Here is a 22288-nt window from a genome sequence, read left to right on the forward strand (position 1 = left end):
TGACTTGAGCTGGAATCAAGTTCAACCACTTAAGCTCTCTGGAGTTCACGCTGTTTCCCCCTCTGTAAGTGGGTGTGGAATTCCTACCTTGTCCAAGTCACAAGGCTTTGGTGAGGCTTGAAGAAAACTGTGGCAAGTCCTTTCATAACTGCAAAGAGCTCTTTTTGTTTGGTTGGTGTTTGGGTTTTTTTTTTTTTTTAAGATTTTATTTATTTGAGAGAGAGAGGAAGAGAGAGAAGGAGCAGAAGGAGGGGCAAAGGGAGAGGGAGAAGTAGATTCCCTGTTGAGCAGGGGGCCAGACGTGAGACTCGATCGTGGGACCCCCAGATTATGACCTGAGCTGAACGCAGACGCTTAACTGCGCCACCCAGGCGCCACTGCAAAGAGCTGTTTTTAAATATAATTATCAGCAAGGTCACATTCCTTCATTCATTCGACAGCTAATATATCTGTGTGCCAGCCTCTGCCCACCCCACGGGTAGGCAGTGGTGGGCAAGATACATGGTGGCCCCAGGGAGCTCAGAGGAAGCAGATACTTAATTACAACCTTGTGTGATAGTTTCTCTGATGGGAGAAACTCAGGAATGTGGGGAGACTGAGGAGACACCTGGGCTTGCAGGGGGAGACAAGAAAGGGAGACATCTTTCATCTCCCGAAAGAAAGGGATGTCCAGATGCAAACCTGAAAGATGAACAAGAATTAGCTGGGTAAAGGGGAGAGGACAGAGCATTCCAGGAGCAGCATGGGCTGTGACCCCAAGGCAAGAGAGAACCTGGCATCCAATGAGCCAAGGAAGAGGGAGCCAGAGCAGAGTGGTCTCCACAGTTGAACTGCCTGGGTTCTGGGCTCAATCTGTCCCTCTCACTCTGTGCTCTGTGACCTTGTGCAAGTCACTTCACTTCTTGGGTGTCCTGGTGGCTCAGTTGGTTAAGCATCTGCCTTCAGCTCAGGTCATGATCTCAGGATCCTGAGATGGAGTCCCGCATCGGGCTCCCTGCTTGGCGGAGAGTCTGCTTCTCCCTCTACCCCTCCCCCCACTTGTGCTCTTGCTCTCTCTCATGCTCTCCCTCTCAAATAAATAAATAAAATCTTGAAAAAAATCAGATAAATTCTTTAAACCTCACCTTCCTCGCCCCTAAAATGAGGAGGAGGATGGTTTCAGAGCTGTTATGACCATTCTAGGTGATTATTCACTCAAAAGTGCTCAGTGCTGGCCCTGGCATGGTGTCAGGACATTTAGACCATTGCTAGTTAGAAAACTGCAATAGGAAATTGTAAACCTAGATAAATAGATGAAGCATATAGACTGGAACAATGTAAGTAATGCTGGTTTAAGTAATAACTACTGCATACTGTCTCACTCTTTCTCCTATTTATTTATTTATCTTAATATTTTAGCAGGCTCTATGCCCAACACGAGGCTCAAACGCACAACCCTTAGAGCAAGTATCACGTGAGCTACCGACTGAGCCAACCGGGTGCCCCACTTTCTATCCCCTTTATCCTGCTATGTTTTTCTTCCCAGGACTCATCACCTAACGTGTTACATATTTGTTTGCCCAAGAAGGGAGGGGTCATGTTTTGTTTACCTCTCCATCCCTGGTGCCTAGAACAGTGCCTGGCTCACAAAGACTTTCTCCTTGACCAAACCTGAGTCAGGCTCCTCTGAGCCCTCTGCTCAATTAAGTCGACCGTGGACTTCCATCTATGTTCTCGTAGAGTCCAGTTTTAGCAAGAATTTCCCACCCTTGGTATCTGATCACCCTCCATATTTAAACAAATTCCTCATTTTCTACCCTCAGTATCAGGGAGAATCCCCCTAGCCTTGATGTTTCCACTTAGTCATTTTCCATCCACTGACCTGACCCTGCTCTTTAGCTATAAATCTCCACTTGTCCTTGTATTCAGAGTTGAGCCCCATTTCCCTCCCCTACTGCAAAACCCCCACTGCAGTGGTCCCTCTTGAATAAAGTCTTCCTTACCATCTTTAACAAGTACCATGAATACTTTTTTAAAAAAAGATTTTGTTTATTTATTTTGAGAGAGAGAGAGACAGAGAGAGAGAGAGAGAGAGAGTGGGGGAGGGGCAGAGGGAGGGGAAGAGGGAGAGAAGCAGACTCTCCTTGACCTGAGCTGCCATCAAGAGTCGGACATTTAACCAACTGAGCCACCCAGGTGCCCCTGAATTATTTTTTTTTTAAACAGTGCTCAGTGTGAGATATTGAATGAGTGAACATATAAGTATATTGATATATGGCTCTTGAAGATGATAGGCTGGCTCCTCCCCCGAGGCCCGCGCCCCGCCCCGCGCGCTCCGGCTGGCTCCTCCCCCGATGCCCGCGCCCCGCCCTGCGCGCTCCGGCTGCCTCCTCCCCCGATGCCCGCGCCCCGCCCTGCGCGCTCCGGCCAGCTCGGCGGTGTCGGCTGCGGGCTGGCGAGCTGAGGGAGGGCGCACCGGCAGCAGGTGGGCGGGGTGCGGGCGGGCGGCGGCGGGCCGGGGGCTGCCAGGCTGCGCTCCGGCTGAGCGCGGCCTGCCGTGCGTCTCGCCATGGACTTCAACATGAAGAAGCTGGCGTCGGACGCAGGCATCTTCTTCACCCGAGCGGTGCAGGTGAGGCCGTGCGCCCTGGGCCTCGCGGCCCGGATGTGGGGCGGGCCGGGAGCACCCCTGTAGTAGAGCCGGGGGGCGCAGGAGAAGCCCCTCGCGGCTGCCTCCCCCCTCCCCGCTGCGAGGACACCCTAGCCCCCCACATCCCCTACTGCTGCGCTGCCCGGAAGAGAGAAAGAGCCCGGGGCGGCCGGCCACTCTGGCCCACACTCAGCGTAGCGGTAGCCGCGGGCGGGGGACCGAGCCGGGCCTCGGCCCTGTTGCCTGGGGAGAGGTATCAGGGCCCACCGTTTCGACTGGCTGGGTTACCCCGCTGCCGCGGCTCCCGCCCCAGGAGGGGAGAGGGCACCGGGCTGCTCCTGCCTCCCCACCCTTTCCCGGCAGTGACTCTGGCAGGCGTCTGGAGGCCTGAGCCCCAGGCCCAAGGACCATGCACCCGCCATGAACCCCCCTCTCCGAGCCTCAGTCTCTGCACCTGTCCAATGGGCTGGTGGTACTGATTACCTCGGGCCCCCTTTACACGCTTGGATGGTCAGTCCCGAAGCCAGGAGGGCTGGGATTATTTCCTTTCTGCTCCGTGGGAGGCCTGTTTCCTCTTATTTCTCCAAGCCTGGGGGGTGGGGAGAGGGCTGAGGTCTGGCTGGGTGCCCACCTTGGACAGCTGTCCAGGCTGATGATGCTGGGATTGGAACAAGTCCTGTCCACATTCTGGGGCCAGGAGAGAAACTGAGGCATCTTAATGTAATGGTGAAGACCTGGTGGCAGCTATGGGCATGGATGCTCCCTCTTGTGACCTTGAGGAAGGGGCTTCAGCTCTTGGCCTCGGTTTTTCAATCTGAAAAATGGGATTAGCAATGCCTCCCTCCCAGGATGGATGTGAGGGTTCCTTGGTACTTTGCATGTACATGTCCACTAAAGGCAAGCTTATGGGGCGCCTGGGTGGTTAGGCTGGTTAAGCATCTGCCTTCGGCTTAGGTCATGATCCCAGAGTCCTGGGATCAAGCTCCATGTCGGTCTCTCTTCTTAGCAGGAAGTCAGCTTCCCCCTCTCCCTTGGTCCCTCCCCGCACTCATGCTCTCACTCTCTCTCACTCTCACGCAAATTAAAAAAAAAAAATCATAAAAAAAAATAAAGGCAAGTTTACTAGTGGTGTTAATGTAGTTAGTATGGCACCTGTGCGGCATGTGACCTTGGGCAAGTCACTTTTCCCCCTTCTGTCAATCGGGTGTAACGCCAGTCTGCCTCCAGGGGTGGCTGCAGACGGGGCTTGGCCTGTCGCAGTGCTCTGGGAGCCGGTCCTATTGTTTGTCCTTGCTGTTGTCGTCTCTGTTCTCTGGAGAAGCCCAGCCCCAGACAGTCTCTGGGAAACCCATGTGCTCATGTTTACTAGAAAGCACCGTGTCCGTGTCCGTTGAGGATTAGTGCCCCAGTGAGGAATCGCTGCTTGGTATTTCAAACCCCGCGGGTGACCCCAGCCCTAGTGGGGATGCTAGGACCCTGGAGCCCCTTGGGTATCCTCAGTTCATCTGGAAGGTGGGAACCCTCCCAGTGTTGGTATGGCAACCACTCTATCTCCCACATCTGGGAAGAGCCTGATCTGCCAGTTTCCTGCTGCTGTGGGGCCCTGGCGCCTGACCTGGCCAGGGCCTGCAGAGCCTGGGGTGGGGGGGGGGGGGCTTGGGCCCTGTGGCCTCCCTTCTCCCGGTGGGGGCAGGCCCACTGGGTCACCCATACTGGAGTGGGAGCCAGCGCCCAGGCTCCAGGCTCTGGGGTGGAGGAGGGAGCTGGGAGCTTTATAAATAGAGGCTTTCTCTGGCTCTGCACGCCCACCCCCTGCTGCTGCCATCTTGCAGGGAGCAGCCTCGGACTCTGTACACATCAGCCCCTGAAGCGTGGCACCCTTCCTCTTGGTAGGGATGGGGCAGGGTGGCAGGCCAGAGGAGAGAGGGGCTTGAAATGTCTCCCGCGTAGGAGAGAACCCTCGGGACCTGCCGAGGCCAGGCTGCCTGGACATAGGAGTCAGTCAGGAGGGATGGGAGGGAGTTCTTCATTATCAGCGTGTGGGCAGCTTCTCTGACTCGGTGCCGCCTTGCCATGTCCCAGGACATGCTGGGTAAGCAGTCAGCCCCTCCCTGTACCAGGGACACTTTCAGAGCCTTGCCCCTCCCCCATCCAGTAGGGAACTTGAGTTTGACCCTGGGAGAGCAGGATCCCTTTAGCATGGGTGATTCTGGGATGGCTTCCCGGTCCCCGAACTGTGCCTTGAAAGTCAGGAAGGATTTGTGAAGTTGGTCCAGGGGCCTGGGAAAGGCCCAGCTACGGACATCAAGGTAGGAAAACCTAGGGCATATTAAGCAAGAGGCCAGTGTGGCTGGCAGTGGGCCATGGAAGCCATAGTACTAATACTATTAGTAGTAACTGCCGTAATAGTAATAGTGGTGGTAGAACTAGTAATCATAAAGGCCAGGAGCAGACGGTAGCACTGTTGTCATCAGAGCCAGGCAGGCAGCACTGGACATGGGATGGATGCCCAAGAGGTCGGGAAAGCCCTGTGGGACACTGAACCTAGGTGGACGTGGCGTGTGAGGGATGGGTACCCTGAGGCTCAGTGGGGAGTGGCTGCTGTTAACTTTGCACATTTGGGTGACATAGTCACCTAAAGCAGGGTGCCTGGTACCATTGGGGTTAGGGGCTTCCTAGGTAGCTCGGAGGAGGAACATGAAGGAGGCCTTCTATTCATGGTGATGACAGCAGCTAAGGTTTATGAGGCCTGTGCTGTGTGTTTCGAAATATTCTGTGACATAGGTCCTGTTATCCCCCTTTCCCAGGGCTGAGAACTGAAGACCAGAGAGGTGACTTTGCCTCTCTAAGCCTTGGTTTCCTTTTCTGGAAAATGGGGCTAAGGCTACCCCTAAGAGGCTGGGTGAGGTGAGGCCTGCTCAGGGCCTGGCTCTGGGAGGCCCCAGTTTAGGGAAGAGGGGGAAGCCCAGGAGTGGGGAGAAGTGGGAGGAGGCCAGGAGCGGCTGGTTCCCGGATAGGGAGCTGCAGGCCGCAAGCCTGGCTCACCCAGGCCTGCAGCGAGAAACCCAAGCCCTGTTGCATAATTGATGGCTGCCCAGTGACTGTCCGCGGCTGCCTCCCGCTCCCTGCAGCTGGGCTGGAGCTGTTGGTGGCCTCTGGATGATTTATCGCTGCCAAGCAGTCTGGGAAGGGCCTCCAGACTCCCAGCCCATAATGACCCTGACTTGAGCCCCATCTGCCCCTTGCTTAGCCTCAGTGGCATCTGTGACATGGGCAACTTGACCCAATTGTCTTGAAGGGCTCTCGGAAAAGTCGGTGGGCCATTGGTGTCAAATGCTCAGCCCAGGGTTGGGCACCACGTGATCAACAATACTGCTGTCGTTACTACTGATCTTACTCCTGCAGGTCTATGCCCTTTTGCTGTTTGGCTATGACCTTGAGTGGGCTCTTTGTAGCCTTCTAGATCAGAGGGGCCAGGACTTGGACCAGTATCCGGTTGTTCCTGTGTGGCCCGCACAGCCTCTGCCAGCTCTGACTCGTAGGACATCCTGGTTCCTGCCTGGCCTTGGGGCGGGGCTGCCGAGCTTTCAAGGCCTTGTGCATGCCCAGCAATTGGCTTTGATGGGCTAGTGTGTTCCCTGTCCACTGCACCAGGCAACCAGAGGCCAGCCATGTGGCTGTCCTACCCACACACACTCCCTTTCCTTCCCAGCTGCCTCTCCGGCCATCAGCTCTCCACAGCAGTGGCACCGACTCCCTACCAGACTCCGGCCTTCATGGCTTACCCACATCTATCTATCTTTCTTTCTTTCTTTCTTTCTTTCTTTCTTTCTTTCTTTCTTTCTTTCTTTCTTCCTTCCTTCCTTCCTTCCTTCCTTCCTTCCTTCCTTTCTTTCCTTTCTTTCCTTTCTTTCCTTTCTTTCTCTTTTTCTTTGTTTTTTTAAGTAGGCTCCATACAGCATGGGGCTCAAACTCATGGCCCTGAGATCAAGAGTCGCACGCTCCACTGACTGAGCCCCCCAGGCGCCCCTTACCCACATCTTTCTTACTTCATCCTATTTCAGCTATGAGGGAGCAGCTATTATTTATTATTCTCATTTTTCAGCTCAGGAAACTGAGGCCAGAGAGGCAGAGCCACTTGCCCAAGGTCACACTGCTCATCAGCGGCAGAACTGGGACTCGAATCAGGTCCCTCTGATTCTGGGACCTGGGTTCCTCCCACTCGTTCCCCTGGCACCCGCTCCGCAGTGGCTCCCAGTCCCCCAAGGAGCCCCGTGATCACCCTAGACTTTGCTTTGTGTGCCCCGTTTATTCCCCGAGCACCTGCTACCAAGTGCTTTGCTTCATAGTCAGGCTAGGAGGAGCCCTAGGAATAGGTTCCCAATGACTCCTTATCCCTCTAAGTAATATGCTACATTTTGTACAAATGTGCATGGGGGGGGGTGTCTCTAGCTTTCTGGATTTCCAGAAGAAGTCATGATCCCCAGCCTCTGGTCCAGCCTAATTTTACAGAGGGGCAAATTGAAGCACAGAGCAGGCTTGTAACTTGGTCAAGGTCACAGAGCAGGGTGGGGGCAAAGCCAGTTTCTTGACCTTGGGCTTGGTTCTAGCTGGGGGGAGGGGGAGGGAGGTATAGAAGCATCGGGCTTGGGCAGTCCTCACTTCCCCCCTTCTGAGTCCTCCCCACCCCTCAACCCTACATCCCACAGTTCACAGAGGAGAAGTTCGGCCAGGCCGAGAAGACGGAGCTGGATGCACACTTCGAAAACCTTCTCTCCCGGGCGGACAGCACCAAGAACTGGACAGAGAAAATCCTAAGGCAGACGGAGGTGCTGCTACAACCCAACCCCAGTGAGTGGGCGTGGCCGGTCCTGGCCGAGGGGTGGAGGCCACCGGCAGGAGGCCCAGGGCTGCAGGTGGGACCCGGGCGGCAGGCGGATTCAGGTTATTGGCGCTTCCAAAGCCTGCTAGTTGGGGGGCAGCTAAAGAGGACGGCAGACTCGGTGATGGGCTCCAAGATGCGCTCTCTGGGGCTGCAGAATTGTGAAGAGTTTTGCACCGAGGAGTTGAAGAAATGCTTGAAACTAAAACACGCTGGGGAGAAGAGGCAGGAAAAACATGAGCCAGGTCTTTTGAGAGGGCGGCGGGGCCCAGAGATGGACGACGCCTTGCCCAGAGTCACATTGCAGCGAGCGTGAGCGAGGAACGCACAGAAGCCACAAGCAGGAGACCCCGGGGGAGCGAGGGGTGTCTTGGGGCTGTGATGCCTCTTTGCCTCTAAGTCTCCTTTATAAGTGGGGGCCCCAGGAGCTTTCTGGGGCCCACGCCAGAGCACTGTCCGTATGCGTGTTAGAGTCTGTAAATCGGTATCGTACAGATGGAGAGGTGAGTGGGTCTTCACTTTGGGCCGCCAGCCCCAGCTGTGTGACCTGGGGTAAGCATTTCATGTCTCTGAGCTGTGGCTTCCTCCTCTCTAGAGTGAGGGGTCCTACAGAGTCGAGTGCCAGTTTCTCTGGGTTGAGATGGGCACCAGAAAGAGAATATTCTGCCAGGCACCAGGCCAGGCACCCCACGGGCGGGCCCTGGTCTGGGTCTGTTTCCGTCGCCGTGGCTGCCATCCTTGGGTTGTACCGAAGAGCCCCGTGGCTTTGGCTGCTGTCTCCCTGCAGGCGCGCGAGTGGAGGAGTTCCTGTATGAGAAGCTGGACAGGAAGGTGCCCTCGCGGGTCACCAACGGGGAGCTGCTGGCACAGTACATGGCAGAGGCGGCCAGTGAGCTGGGACCCACCACTCCCTATGGTGAGCCAAGCCCCACAGCCAGGGTCAGGGGTCACGGTGTCCTGCTCTCGAATTTTCCTCCGTCCCTCCCTTCCTTTCTTTCTTCGTCTTTTCTGAAGTACACAAATAATATCTCCTTGTAAACACTCGTGAAGTGAATGAACGAAAATGAAAAATGAAAAAGGTTTGAAATAAATGAAAATAAACAAATGAAAAAATTCATTCTCCTTGTAAACACCTCGAATCAATGCAGATGAAAATAGAATGAGAAATGGAATTCTCTCTTAAGTTTCGGTCTGTGTGCATTTGTTAGTGGGATCGTACCGTGTGTACCATTCTGCAGCCTGATTTTTCAACTTGGAATTGTGTTAGCTGCCGCTTCGCTGTGGCACATAGAGGCCCCCTCCGTCTTTTTTTTTTTTTTTTTGTAATTTTAAAATTTTACGGAGATATAATTTATATACCAAAAATGCACCCATTTTAAATGTGTAATTCAGTGCTTTTTAGTAAATTTACACAGTTGTGCAAATATCCCCCCAGGCCTATTTAAAGAACACTTCTGACACCTGCACAAAGTGGCATGTCTGCTTTGAGTCAGTCCCCCGTCCCACCTGCCAGCTGCTCGTGTCCTATGTGTGCCCATAAATGTGCTTTTTCTGAACCTCTCGTATAAATGGAATCCTATGGTGTGTTGGGTGGTGGTTTTTTAAGATTTTATTTATTTGAAAGAGAGAGAGTATGCGCCCATGAGGAGCAATGGGGGAGAGAGAGAGGAAGGGGGAAAGAATCCCAAGCAGACTCCGCGTGGAGCGGGATGCGGGGCTCAATCCCATGACCCCGAGATCATGACCGGCACCGAAAGCAAGATCTGATTGCCCAACTGACTGAGCCGCCCAGGCGCCCCACCGTGTGCTGTGTTTTGCGTCTGGCTTCTTTCACTGAGCTTAGTATCTCTGAGGTTCACCCATGCTGTAATGTGTTTTAGGATTTCATTCGTTGTTACTGTTCGATAGCGTTCCATCGTATGGCTAGACATTTGGGTTACGTCCTTATGCACTTTGCACACAGAACTTTGTGAGGACGTATGTTTTCCATTCTCCTGGATATCCACCTAGGAATGGACTTGCTAGGTCATATGGTAAACTTATGTTTAGCTTTTTAGGAAATTAACCAAACTGTCTTCCCAAGTGGCTGTGTGATTTTATATTCCCACCAGCGGGATGGTGGTTAATTTCCATGTATTTGTGGATTTTCCAAGTTTCTATTGTTGACTTCTTTTTTTTTTTTTTTTAAAGATTTTATTTATTTATGTGACAGAGAGACAGCCAGCGAGAGAGGGAACACAGCAAGCGAGTGAGAGAGGAAGAAGCAGGCTCCCAGCAGAGGAGCCCGATGTGGGACTCGATCCCGGAACGCCGGGATCACGCCCTGAGCCGAAGGCAGACGCTTTAACGACTGCACTACCCAGGCGCCCCCTCTATTGTTGACTTCTAATTGATTTTGTGGTGGTCAGAGAACATGCCTTGTATGATTTTAATCCTTTTACATTTATGAAGACTTGTTTATGGCCTGGTATATGGTCTCTCCTGGAGAATGTTGGTGTTCGCTTGAGATCATATGTTACGTTGTTGCGGATGGAGTGTGCTAGACACAACAGGCCAGACTGGTTGGTGGGATTGTTCTAGTCTCTAGGCGCTTGCTGATTTTGTCTTGTCCTAGACATTACTGGGAAGCATTGAAGTCTCCAACTATTTCTGTTGAATTATCTATTTCTGGCTTCGGTTTGTCAGTGTTTACTTGATATATTCTTGGAGCTCTGTTGTGAGGTCTGTATGTTTATTACTGTTATATCTTCCTGATGAATTGACTCATATCATTGTGAAATACCGTTCTTTGTCTCTGGTCACGTTTACATTAAGGTAGAGGATAAAAGTATCATTTTATCTGATAGCAATTCACGTATCCTCTTCTTCTATGGTTATTGTTTACATAGTATATCTTTTTCTGTCCTATTTTCAGCCTATTTATGTCTTTAAATCTAAAGTTTGTCTTTATAGACACTATATATTTGGATTTTTAAAAAAAATCCACTCTGTCTTTGATTGGAGTGTTTAATCCATTTATATTTAACATAATTATTGATGTGGTTGGATTTACATAGGCCATCTTCTTATTTTCTCAATGTCTCAGATCATTTTCGTCCATCTGTTCCTCCTTTATTCCTTCTTTTGTGTTAAATATTTTCTAGTGTAACATTTTATTTGTTGCTTTTTTAAAAAAAGATTTTTAATTAATTTATTTGACGGAGAAAGAGAGAGCACAAGCAGGGGAGTGGCAGGCAGAGGGAGAGGGAGAAGCAGGATCCCCACTGAGCAGGGAGCCCAATGTGGGGCTTGATCCCAGGACCCCAGGATCATGACCTGAGCCGAAGGCAGATACTTAACTGACTGAGCCACCTAGGCACCCCTCTTTCTTGCTCTTTTAACAAAGTGTTTCTTACTGGTTTCACAATATGATTACAATATGTATTTTAACTTATCCCAGTCTGCTTCAGAACAATACTGACTTAATTCCAGTAAAAGATAGACACTTTACTCCAATATAACTCCATCCTCTCTCCCTTCCTTTGTACTATTATCTTATATATATCATTTCTATTTTATATGAGCCCAACAATACAGTTTTATAGTTATTATTTTATATAGTGGTCTTTTAAAGTCAGTTAAGAAAAGAAAAAGTACATTTGTATTGCCTTTTATGTTTGCCTATGTAATTACCTTTATTGGTGGTCTTTATTGCCTTATGTGGATTCAGCTTACCATCTGCTGTCGTTACCTTTGAATCTTAAGTATTTCTTCTATGGCAGGGTGGCTAGCAATGGATTGTTTCAGTCTTGTTTCTCTGGAAATGTCTTTATTCCATGTTCACATTTGGAGGACAGTTTTGCTCTATGCAGCATTCTTGGATGAGAGTTTTTTCCCTTTTTGCTTTGAATGTATCATTTCACTGCTGTCTGGCCTCCTTTTTTTTTTTTCTTTTAGGCTTTGTTTTGTTGGGTTTTGTTTTTTTGTTTTGTTTTTTGGTTTTTTGTATCTTTTTTTAAGTAATCTCTATACCCAACGTGGGGCTCGGACTCATCATGACCCTGAGATCAAGAGTTGTGTGCTCTACCGACTGAACCAGGTTGGCGCCCCAGCCTCCATTGTTTCTGACGAGAAGTCAGTCATAAATCTCATCATGGCTCCCTTGTATGTGTTGAATTGCTTTTCTCTTGATGCTTTTGAAACTTTTTGTCTTTGTCTTTCAGCGGCTTGACCAAGATGTCCTGGCTGTCTGTCTCTTTGTATTCATCCTTTTGGGGTTTGTTGAGTTTCTTAGATATGGACGTTAAATGTTTTTCATCAAAATCAGAAACATTTTCAGATGATTTTTCTTCAGATATTATTTCTTCAGAGATTTTTCCTGCCCCTTGCTCTCCTCTCCTTCTGAGACTCCCATTACTCATATGTTGGTTGGTTTCATGGTGTCCCCGTAGGTCTCTGAGGTTCTGTTTGTTGTTATTCATTCATTTCTCTCTCTATTCTTCAGACGGGATCATCTCTATTGATCTGTCTTTAAAGTGGCAGAGTTTTCCTTTCTTTTTAATAATTGTCATCTCTCTTGATATTTATTTGATGAGTCATTGTCATCACATTTTTCTTTAATTCCTTAAGCATTTTTAAAAAAACATATTTTTTTTTCCTCTCCTTAGAAGTCTTTGCTAAATCCAGGGCTCCTGAGTGCCACAGTGGTTGGGCATCCAACTCTTGGTTTCGGATTGGGTCGTGGTCTCAGGGTCATGGGTTCAAGCCCCACATTGGGCCCTGCACTCGGTGGGGAGCCTGCTTGAGGATTCTCTCTCTCCCTCTCCCCCTCCCCCTCCCCCCCGTGTGTGTGTGCGTTCTCTCTCTCTCAAATAAATAAATCTTTTTAAAAAAAGAAGTCTTTGGGGCGCCTGGGTAGCGCAGTCGTTAAAGCGTCTGCCTTCGGCTCAGGGCGTGATCCCGGCGTACTGGGATCGAGTCCCACATCGGGCTCCTCCGCTATGAGCCTGCTTCTTCCTCTCCCACTCCCCCTGCTGTGTTCCCTCTCTCGCTGGCTGTCTCTCTGTCACATAAATAAATAAAATCTTTAAAAAAAAAAAAAAAAAGAAGTCTTTGCTAAATCTAACATCTGAGTGTCCTTTGAGACAGCGACCATTGATTGCTTTTTCCTTCTGCGTATTGACCATACTTACGTGTTTCTTTGCATGTCGCACAGTGTTTTGTTGAAATCAGGACATTTGAGATAATACAGGAGCTTTGGATTCTGAATCACTTGGGGGCTGTTGTTGCAGTTTGTTTGCGGAGAGACTTGCCTGAGCTCATTGTTTAGAGTCTGTGCCCCTCGCGGTGGGCAGCCACCGATGCAGCTACTGCTTTCACATTTTTTTCGTTTTTTATCATTCTTTTTCTTTTCGAGCTAGGCTTCCTAGGGGTCACCCCTGGGTTAGCATATGTTACTAGTCGGGCCGTGCTAGATTAGTCAGAGGTTGCCCCTAAACATTTTGCAGCATCAAGGCTTTACGGATGAATTTGTGGGTGTGTTGGGGAACGCATTCAAAGTTCATTCAAAGTTCAAGTAGTTTGCAAGTCTGCCCAGCTTTTACTTTGCATGCGTAGCCTCCCATTTGGCCAACTATGGGTAGATACCTGGGGTTCTCTCCAGTCTTTCCTGAGTGTGTTACACACACGTGTGTAGCCTTCCAGACCACCAGAGATACACTGGAGTTGGTCAGGGCCCACATGACTGTCTCATTTCCAGATCTCCTGTTAAATTTCAGGCAGATCAGTTCCAACCAATAGTCCCTATTCAAGTCAGCTATAACGTTGGTCTTTCTCAATTACTTGCCATCGAGCTCACTATTGGTTCTGACAGGGGCCCCTGGATTTTTCTGTGCTCCCGCCTGAACCAAGTCAGCCCCAGTAGCACTACCCTCCCCTGCAGCCCATCCCCCAGCCCTGCCCAGCCCTGGCCCACCTAGCAGGGAGGCTGCCCACCTCAGGACTGGCCCCACCCGGGTAGAGCTACACCACCTCGGAGCTGGCGAGATGGGAGCCCCCCCATCCCCACCCCGGCTGGAAAGCCACAGGCTCCCACTGTTCTTACCAAGGTCCAGTCGTTCTTGAGTAAATATTCTCAGTTTATTCGCCTTTGGTCCGTTTCCAGAGTCCAGAAACGTTTGCTTTTGACAGTGATACCCACTTTTACTGTTGCTTTTTGGGAGCAGGATTTGTTGAGGTGCTTTCTGTGTTGTTCTGGAAGTCCCACCCCCGCCCCCAACTTCTGAACGCGGTGTCGTGTTCCACGTTTGGGACGTCCCGCGGTTTGTCAGTCTCTGGTTGACAGACCCGCAGGTCGCTCCACAGGTTTCCGGGCCAGCCGTTCCGCGCTGAGCCCCCTGCGCACGTGCCGCCCCAGCGTGTCTTTCTCGGGGCGCTCCCTTACTTCTGGGGGTCGGAGCAGCCTGAGCCTGAGCCTCTTCCTCACCCTTAAACTCCATTTCCTCAGGGAAGACACTAACCAAGGTGGCAGAAGCTGAAAAGCGCCTGGGAGCCGCAGAGAGGGATTTTATCCACACAGCCTCCATCAACTTCCTCACGCCTCTGCGCAACTTTCTGGAAGGGGACTGGAAAACCATCTCGGTGAGAGCCCCGGGGCCGCCCCGCTTCCTGGTCGCCGGGGCTCTTCCTCCTCAGAGCTGCTGAGCACAGACTCTCCTCCCATGCTGGGCACCCAGCTCTCCCAGGCCTCCGCAGACGCGGCTCCTGTGGGCTGAGTGACGCAGAGCGGCTGACCTCCCCCTGTCTGGGCCTCGGTTTCCCCGTCTGGGCCCGATGGCCCTGTGGGCCAGTCCTGCCACAGCCCAGGATCTCCCAGGGCTTCCCAGGGTCTCACTCTTCCCTGTTCCCCCACCGCACAGAAGGAGAGACGTCTTCTGCAAAACCGGCGTCTGGACTTAGATGCCTGCAAAGCACGGCTGAAGAAGGCCAAGGCGGCGGAGGCCAAAGCCACGGTAGGTGTCCCTGCTGGTCTCCTGCCCGCCCCAGCTCAGTCTGGAGCCAAGGGAGGGTGAAGGGACCTGATGTCTGGCATGACCTTTCTTCCCTGTCCCTGCCTGGAGAGGCCTGGCTGGGGGGTGCTGGTCCTGGCTGACCGCTTCAGGTCACGTCTCTCTGCCCCTCCCCCGCAGGGAACCCTGGCCGCCCAGAGCTCTGGGCCCCAGGGCAGACATTTATGGGGTGGGCTGACCAGCAGTGCCCCGACCTGGGCTCAGGGCACGCCACAGCCTCCCCAGACAGACAGCCAGTTGGAGTTTCTCGCATGGCCCTGCCCCGCCCTGCCCTCCCTGAATGCTCGGCTCTGTCCCCCGGCTCTGCCCGGGCATGGCTCCCCCTTACTAACTCCCCCACCTGCTGCTCCCGCGCTGGTCCCAGGGTGCCCTGATGGTGTGAAGCCCGGAGCTGGACCACCGACTTGCTCAGGGGCGTGACTGAGGGCCCTTTCAGGTAGTCCCATGGCCCTGGGGCAGGCCGGGGCCTCTCCCTCTACTCTCCGCGCACTGAAGCCTTGCTTAGCCCGGCTGGGCCAGTCGATGCGGCATGGCGCAGCTTGACCCGGGCTTAGGCCAGGGTGGGGAGAGCCAGCCTGAGGGGGAGCACTCTCCTGGCATGCCAGGCTGTTTGTGGGTGTAGAGGCCTAGAGGCCACCTCGCACCCAGGAACCCCCAGATCGAGGGCAGGCCGGGGGTACCACCCCCTGTGCCTGTCCAGGCTCTCAGCTGCCCGTGAGGGTTCAGGCCCCAAACACTCTTTGCGTCCCCCTCCCACAGTGTGGCCACTCTGGACCACGGAGTCTGGGCCTGTGCAGCCTCTGGTGAGAGCCGAGGGCAGGGTCTCAGCCTATCCAGGTGTGTGGGGTCCAGATCAGAGGCGGGGGCTCAGCCACTGGAGTCTTGTAGTGTTTGGGTAGGATGACCGATGGCTATAGGGATGACCTCTCTAAGTCACCGGACAGGACAGTCTGTCTGGAGTACCTTGGCCAGAACCACTCATCCTCCGTCAGCCAGGCCGAGGGAGCCTTTCCTGTAACTAGAGCGGCACGACCTCTTCGGTTGTCTGGCCCAGACAACCTCAAGCCCTTGGGTTAGGCCAGGTACCCTCTGCAGAGCTAGGCCCGGGGCAACCCAGGTACAGCAAGCGCCCCAGAGGACCGCAGCCCGGCCGGTCATCTCTCGCCCTCCCCCGGAAACACATGCACACACGCAAGCCGGACTCCTTCCGGAGGGCAGGGTCGTCTGCTCTCCCCTCCTGCCAGGGCCTGGGGGGCCTGCTCCCGCCTGCGCTGTGGACTCACTAACCTCTTTGTTTTTGTTCCTTTCCGTTCTGCTTTGGGTAACTTGGCTCAGTGTGAGGGAGATGTGAGTATACCTGTCCCCCGTGCTGTGCTGCTTCTGGTCTGCCCATCCCAGCCTCGAGCCACAGTGGCGTGGCCGGCCCAGGGGACGTCCTGGGCATTTTGCAAGCAGCTGGTCTCCCCACCAGAGCCTCTGCCCGTGTAGCCTCTGGTGTAGGGGGACGCCAGGCATTGGAGCCTGTGAGTCAGCTTTTTGCAAATGTGGAAAGCCTGTCACCCTGTCCATCCATGCATCCATCTGTCCACCTTGTTGTGGGGGAGGGGCCTGGTCCTTGCTGCAGGAGTGAGAGGTGGGCCGTGTGGAGATTCTGGGATGGAGAACACGGGGGTCGGGGGAATTCGTCTGGAGGACTGTGGCTCTCACCGGGGCATCTGAGCGAGGCTGGGGGCCAGGGAGGAGGGGGGCCAGGCTCAGTCTGCGACTCACCCAAAGGCTCCCTGGCGTCTGCTTTCCTGGGCTCCCAGCGTGACACCACCCCCACCCCGGTCTTGGACTCTCCATGTCCCCAAGCCCACCTTGTCCCCAGGAGGTTGGAGCGGGGAGAAGGGGTCTGCGTGGTATGTGTCTGCAGCCTCCTGTCCCTCGGGCAGGGGCTCCTAGCCTCTCCCCGTGAGAGACTCTGGGTGGCGCCTGGCCCCGTGTGACCCCCCTCCCCTACGTGACCTCTGTTCCCGCCAGACGGTGCCTGACTTTCAGGAGACTAGACCGCGTAATTACATTCTCTCGGCCAGCGCCTCCGCGGTAAGCGCCCCACCCCGGCCGCCCGGCCTCCCTCCGCCCCCGGCACCAGGGGACCGCACAGCACCAGGAGCATAGGGCGCGTCCCCAGAGCTGGGAAGGCAGCGGCCCCACTCCTGGCCACCTGCCTGCGCCCTGCGCCCACGTCACTGCCCTTGCTTCTCTCTGCTCCGCGCTGGAGGTGGGGGCCGGGCCAGCTGCCCCGGACAGCGCGGGGACAGCGCGGGGAGCTGGGCAGCAGCTGCCCTGTCTCCCGGGACCCTGAGGTCTGCCCGTCACCCCCTGGCCCACCTCGGGTTTGCAGACCGGAGACCGGTGACAAGGGGGGCACTCTTCACCCAGCTGCCTCCCTAGCACATCTGCCCGGTGTCCTGGCAGCGAGGAGAGACCCAGAGCCCGAGCAGGGAGGGTGGCGCCCGCGGGCTGGGGGCAGGGCGAGTCCGAGGACGCTTGGGGCAGCCGTGGGGGCCGAACGCTCCGAGTGTGGGGGATCTTTTCTCCACGGCTGTGTTGAGCTACTGGGTGTTTATCGTTCAGTGTGGGACACGGGCCAGTCACACCTTCCCCATTGTACCTGTCGCCACCACTGCTGTGCCTTTTCTGCCTTCTCTGACCTTCCATTTCCACCGGGGGTGGCACACGCTCGCACAGACCCTCTGGCTCTCTCCGCCCCCGTCATAGCACGTTGCCACGTGTGTCTGTGTCCTCACGCGGCGGCCGGGCCATCGTCCCTCGGGGTCGAAGCCCCGGCGCCCTCCAGCAGGCCCCTCTTGCTGGGTGTCCTCCCGCTGTGCGCGCGGAGGTCACACCCCACGTTTTGGTTTTCTAAATGGCGCTGTGGTGGGACATGTCGGTCCACAGGGCTGGCCTTGTTCTGCTTTCCAACCTCAGGTCATCTTAGGCTAGACTTCCCGCACTGGGCAGGAGAAATGGGTCTCCTAAGTCGTGGTGGGGGGAGGGGGGTCTTTCTTCTTTAGACTCTGGATGACACTTCCTGCCCCCCTTCTTGGGCCGAGTGGAAGGAGGAATATCCTGGAGGGTGGAGACCGCCCTGTTTTTTTCTTTTGCCATTGAACCCCAGTGTGACTCGGGCACGAGGCTGCCTTTCTCTGCCGAAGGACAGAAAGGTTCAGTGACTGGCCTAGGGTCACATGGCCCTGCGTCCCAGCCCACCAGCCTTAGCTGATTGTCAGGGTGGGATGGGGGACACTGGGTCTCCCATCAGGGCCTGGGGGCTTACGCTGTAGGAGAAACCCAAGCAGGACTTCCCGGCTGGCTGTCCCCGACCTTCCCTGCATGCGGCATGTTGGGCTGGACTGTGGTTGTCAGTGACCCTGCTCACTCCAGGCCACGTCCCAGCCTCAGCTCCTCGTTGGGTCATGGGGAGGGAGTGAGGAAGGGTATGGAGGGGGTCTTGGGGAGCTGGGGCAGGGCGTGGGCTCTGGGGTTCAGCTGTCCTCACCCGACTCCCCTGCTGACTGGTGCCCCCTCCCTCCCCTGCTGCCCGGTCCTGTTGTGGTCTCCGAAGCTCTGGAATGATGAGGTGGACAAGGTGAGTCGGCTCGGGAGGCTTGGGGGCAGAGGCTTGAAGTGGGTGGGAATGGGGTAGGGGTCAGATTGGTTTCTGGTTCTGGGCGCTGCCACTGTGGGGGGATCCCTGCCCCTCTGTGGGGAAACCACCTCCACCATTCCTCTGGGCACACAGGGGAATGGCAGTGTCACATGGTAGGGGACGGAGGGCCACAGGTTACAGCCGAGCACCTGTGGGTCTGTCTCTGACCGCTTGCAACGGAATAGGTCCATCCAGACGGGTCCCAGCTAGGGGGCAGGGCTCCAGGCCTGAAGTCGGGGGTGAGAAGGGCACCCCTGCCACCACGATATGTGTCCACGTCCCCAGGGGAACGTGTCATCTGCATCCAGAGTAGGAGAGGAGGCTGCTCCCGGGTGGGCCTCTGGGCTGCAGGAAGAGGCTGGCGGGAGGGAAGGGGGGCAGCTGTGGCTGGCTGACGCTCCCCCATCTGCCCTTGCCAGGCCGAGCAGGAGCTCCGAGTGGCCCAGACGGAGTTTGACCGGCAGGCAGAAGTGACCCGACTGCTGCTGGAGGGAATCAGCAGCACTCACGTGAGTCCTGCCGCATGTTACCCTTCCTGCCCCCCCACCCTGGGCCCCCCACTAAACTCCTCCACAAGGAGGCAGGCCGTGAACTTGGATCTCAGAACAGGTGGTGAGGGGCAGTGCTTGAGCCCATGGTCCTCGGGGCGCAGCTTTAGCTTTGGTCCGAGTGCCAGAGGCTGGGGAGCCCTCCCCCTACCCCAGGGAGCAGGTGGCTTGGGGCTGAGGACAGCCCTACAGGCCCGGGTCTGGGGGGGGGTCTGGTGGGCTAGGACACCTCCCACCGTCGGCGCCGCCCTCCACCCCGGCAGGTGAACCACCTTCGCTGCCTCCATGAGTTCGTGGAGTCCCAGACGACGTACTACGCGCAGTGCTACCGCCACATGCTGGACCTGCAGAAGCAGCTGGGCAGGTGCCCGCGGGGGCCCCCTGGCTCCCAGGCCCCACGAGCAGCCCGCCCCCCGCCACCACAGCCTTCTCCCCAGGCTCAGCAAGCCCCCCGACATGCAGGGCGGGTTAGAGGGCTGCCAACCGAGCCCCTGTCGGGGGCATCACACGCCTCTCTGGGTGACAGGGAGGTGGCTGGCCCGGGTGGGAGGGTGGCAGGGGCGGGGCGGGGCGACTCATGGTTCCTCTTGCCTTGCTTTTCCCCTCATGCTGCCAGCTCCCAGGGAGCCATGTAAGTCGCTGGGGTCTCCTTGCCTCTGTGGCCGTGGGCCCAGGTGGTATTTAGTGGAGCACATGGGACTCCCGCGGGGACACAGCTCCCAGCTGAGATGTCACCCCTCTCCAGATTCCCAGGCACCTTCGTGGGCACCACAGAGCCCGCCTCCCCGCCCCTCAGCAGCACCTCGCCCACCACCGCCGCGGCCACGATGCCCGTGGGCCCCTCTGTGGCTGGCCTGGCCCCTCCAGGAGAGGCGGCTCTCTGCCTGGAGGAGGTGACCCCACCTGCCAGCGGGACCCGGAAGGCCCGGGTGCTTTACGACTACGAGGCAGCCGACAGCAGCGAGCTGGCCCTGCTGGCTGATGAGGTGGGCCTGCACCGCGGGGGTGGGGGTGGTGGCCAAGGCCGGGCTCGGGAGCACCAGGGAACCAGAATGGGGAGCCCCCACCCCTGCCTTCAAGTCTCAGAGGGGCCCTGGGGGGGAGCTGGGGCTGGGGGGGAAACGGAGGCAGCTGCAGCTCTGAGGAAGCGGTCTCTCCGTCGAGCAGGTGGGGAGGCGAACTCCTGCCTCTGGAGGTGCAGACGCCCGGGTCTCCTGGGGCCACGGCAACCCTGTCCCCATGCCGTCCTGGCACCAGTTCTGCCCCAGCTGTGGTGTGACCTCCCCTCTCTGCCCTCGTCTTCAGCTCATCACTGTCTACAGCCTGCCTGGCATGGACCCTGACTGGCTTATCGGCGAGAGAGGCAACAAGAAGGGCAAGGTCCCGGTCACCTACTTGGAACTGCTCAGCTAAGAAGGCCCCCTCCCAGGCCCCTGCCCACTCTGGCCTGGGCGGGAGAGGATGGGGGACAGCCCTGCCACGTGTCTGTTGGGGACTCAGCTGCTCAGGGTGGGGAGTCTAGCCCCATTCTGTCCGTGCCCCCAGTAATCCAGCTGTGAGGGGACCCCTCCCCCAGCCCCGCTTCTGGAGCCCCCCACCCTGCCTGCATCCCCTGAGCACCCCAGCTCCCCAGCCCTCCCGGCTCCTGCTAAGGGGGGGGGGGCTGGCCACAGTGCTGCCCTAGGCACCCCGGCCCCTGCAGGAAGCCTGGGGTGCACCCTTGGCCAGAGAGCACCTGCCTTTTGGTTGCCAAAAGCAGCAAGGTGGGGGAGGCAGGCAGGTGTGCAGCAGGCCCGGGGCCTGGGTGCCGGCCCGTCCTGAGGGCCCCGGGCGGGGGGCGCCGGCGGAAGCAGCGTCTCCGGGGTGCTGCGCTCCCCCTCCCACGCGGACCGCTCACGCCAGTTTCCATGGCTGCAGCCTGCGCCTCTCCACACTCACTTTTTAACTGACCTTTTTACTCTGCCTGTCTGCTTGCTCTCTAGCCGGTGACAAATAATAAACCATCCTTCACGCGCATGTCGCCTGGGCTCCTGTCGGGTTCGCGGACCCCCCCCCGGAGGGCTGGCCCTGAGGGTGGGCAAGGGAAGGAAGCCTTCGCGGCTTCCTGCTCCCTCCTTCCAGGGGCCACCCTACCTCCCGCAGGGCCAGTGCGGCTCCGGGGGAAGCCCTGTTCCTGCACGAGGCCGCAGGGGAGACGTCTGGTTCCTAAGAGAAACTGCCTAAGCGTGGGCTGAGCGTGGTGGACTATAACGTGCGCGGGGGTTTCGGCGGGTAACCGGTGGCCGCTTCGAGTCTCATGTCATCCTCGCAGACGAGGGAAGAGAGCAGAAAGAAGGTCACCTCCTCAAGCTTCCGTAACTGGCAAGTGGCCGCGCGGGGACCCTAGCCCAGGTCAGTCTGGTTCTAGAAACTTCAGGTTTCAGGGGAAGGCCCCTAGCCAGGCCCAGCTCTCTTGTGATGAGGTCCTGAGACGGTGGGAGGCCCCACCCCCAGGCCTCTGAGGGAGGGACAGGGAGGGAGGCAGGGGCAGGGAGCTATTAATAGGAGTGGAACTTCAGGAAAGGCTACACCCCGTGATAAGCTCGGCCAGCTGGTAAATGGAGTGTGGCAGGGGTGAGGGGACGAGAGCCAGGCGAGCCAGGGAAGGGAAAATTCAAGTGTCCACCCAGCTCCCCCACTTCCTCAGACGTTAACGGAGGGATGTTCGCGGGTCAACCGTCCGTAGATACCCGGCTTTCCCTGAACCTGCACTGCATTCCTGGGCGCCCGGCCCATGAAGACCTGCTCGGCTCCGAGCGCGCGATGCTTATCCGCAGGCCCTGAAGACACATCGCACGTCTGTCTATAAACAGTATTTTAATATTTGTATAAATAGACCACAGTATTACCAAAAACTGCAAGAACAGAGCATGGAAAACAGATCTTCAGACCCGTGCACACAGCCTCTCCTGGCCTCCACGGGGCCGGGGCAGGTGCAATGGGGAACGCTTGAGGGAACGACCACACCCCTGGGACGTCTGAACTTGAGGGCGCGAGTGCAGCAGACTCGTGGCTCCCACCTGGCTGTGGACCTCTTGATCTATTATAAAAATAACGCCAGTGGGTGGGCAGCTGGAGTCGGGGCTGCTGGGGGGCGGGAGACAGTGCTGCTCTCAGTCCCACGCGGGCCGGCCGGCAGCACCCCTGCTGCCCGGGGCGCCACGCAGGCTGGTGGAGGGGGCGGGCCGCCGTCCTATCTTTGCACGTGCCGCACGAAGGCCTGCACTAGCTGGATCAGAGGCTCCTGGCTCTCCGGGCTGGCCTTGGAGAGAGAGGTGGACTTGCCCTGAGGCGAGGGGAGGACGCCGGCAGCAGGGGAGCTGGGGGCCCCCCGGCGGAAGTAGCGGGAGAGGCTGGAGAGCAGCGTGCTCTATGAGAGAAAAGGTACTAGATGAGGCCCGGAGCCCTGGGCCCTCGGCTGGCCCTGGGAGGTGGGGGTCTGGGTGGGAC

At 56.3% G+C, this 22288-nt stretch overlaps 2 protein-coding genes across 4 annotated transcripts in view; one reads left to right on the top strand and one right to left on the bottom strand.

Annotated features, from left to right (window-relative positions):
* Positions 1–2405: 2405 nt before the first annotated feature.
* On the top strand, positions 2406–20815 carry SH3GLB2 (SH3 domain containing GRB2 like, endophilin B2). 3 transcript variants are annotated; one of them, XM_045770971.2, is made up of 12 exons: positions 2406–2611; positions 7339–7480; positions 8299–8427; positions 13996–14129; positions 14408–14500; positions 16580–16642; positions 17617–17766; positions 18168–18191; positions 18671–18760; positions 19063–19163; positions 19545–19785; positions 20105–20815. In XM_045770971.2, exons 1-12 carry the CDS (start codon positions 2549–2551, stop codon positions 20210–20212), a joined length of 1338 nt encoding a protein of 445 aa, XP_045626927.1. In that variant the 5' UTR covers positions 2406–2548; the 3' UTR covers positions 20213–20815. The 3 variants fall into 3 exon arrangements, with proteins under 3 accessions (XP_045626927.1, XP_087725409.1, XP_045626929.1); XM_045770973.2 differs by lacking the exon at positions 17617–17766 and having other exon boundaries at positions 2409–2611; XM_087869283.1 differs by lacking the exons at positions 16580–16642; positions 17617–17766 and having other exon boundaries at positions 2407–2611.
* An 823-nt stretch (positions 20816–21638) lies between these two features.
* NUP188 (nucleoporin 188) overlaps positions 21639–22288 on the bottom strand; it is a 47135-nt gene continuing 46485 nt past the window's right edge. Inside the window, exon 44 of the mRNA XM_045770967.1 lies at positions 21639–22208. Coding sequence (XP_045626923.1) covers positions 22032–22208 — 177 coding nt within the window. The 3' untranslated portion in view covers positions 21639–22031. The remainder of the gene's footprint in view (positions 22209–22288) is intronic.

This window comes from Ursus americanus, chromosome 18, assembly GCF_024610735.1.
Source record: "Ursus americanus isolate L20-20 chromosome 18, mUrsAme1.1.p, whole genome shotgun sequence".
In the NCBI taxonomy this organism is placed as follows: Eukaryota; Metazoa; Chordata; class Mammalia; order Carnivora; family Ursidae; genus Ursus; species Ursus americanus.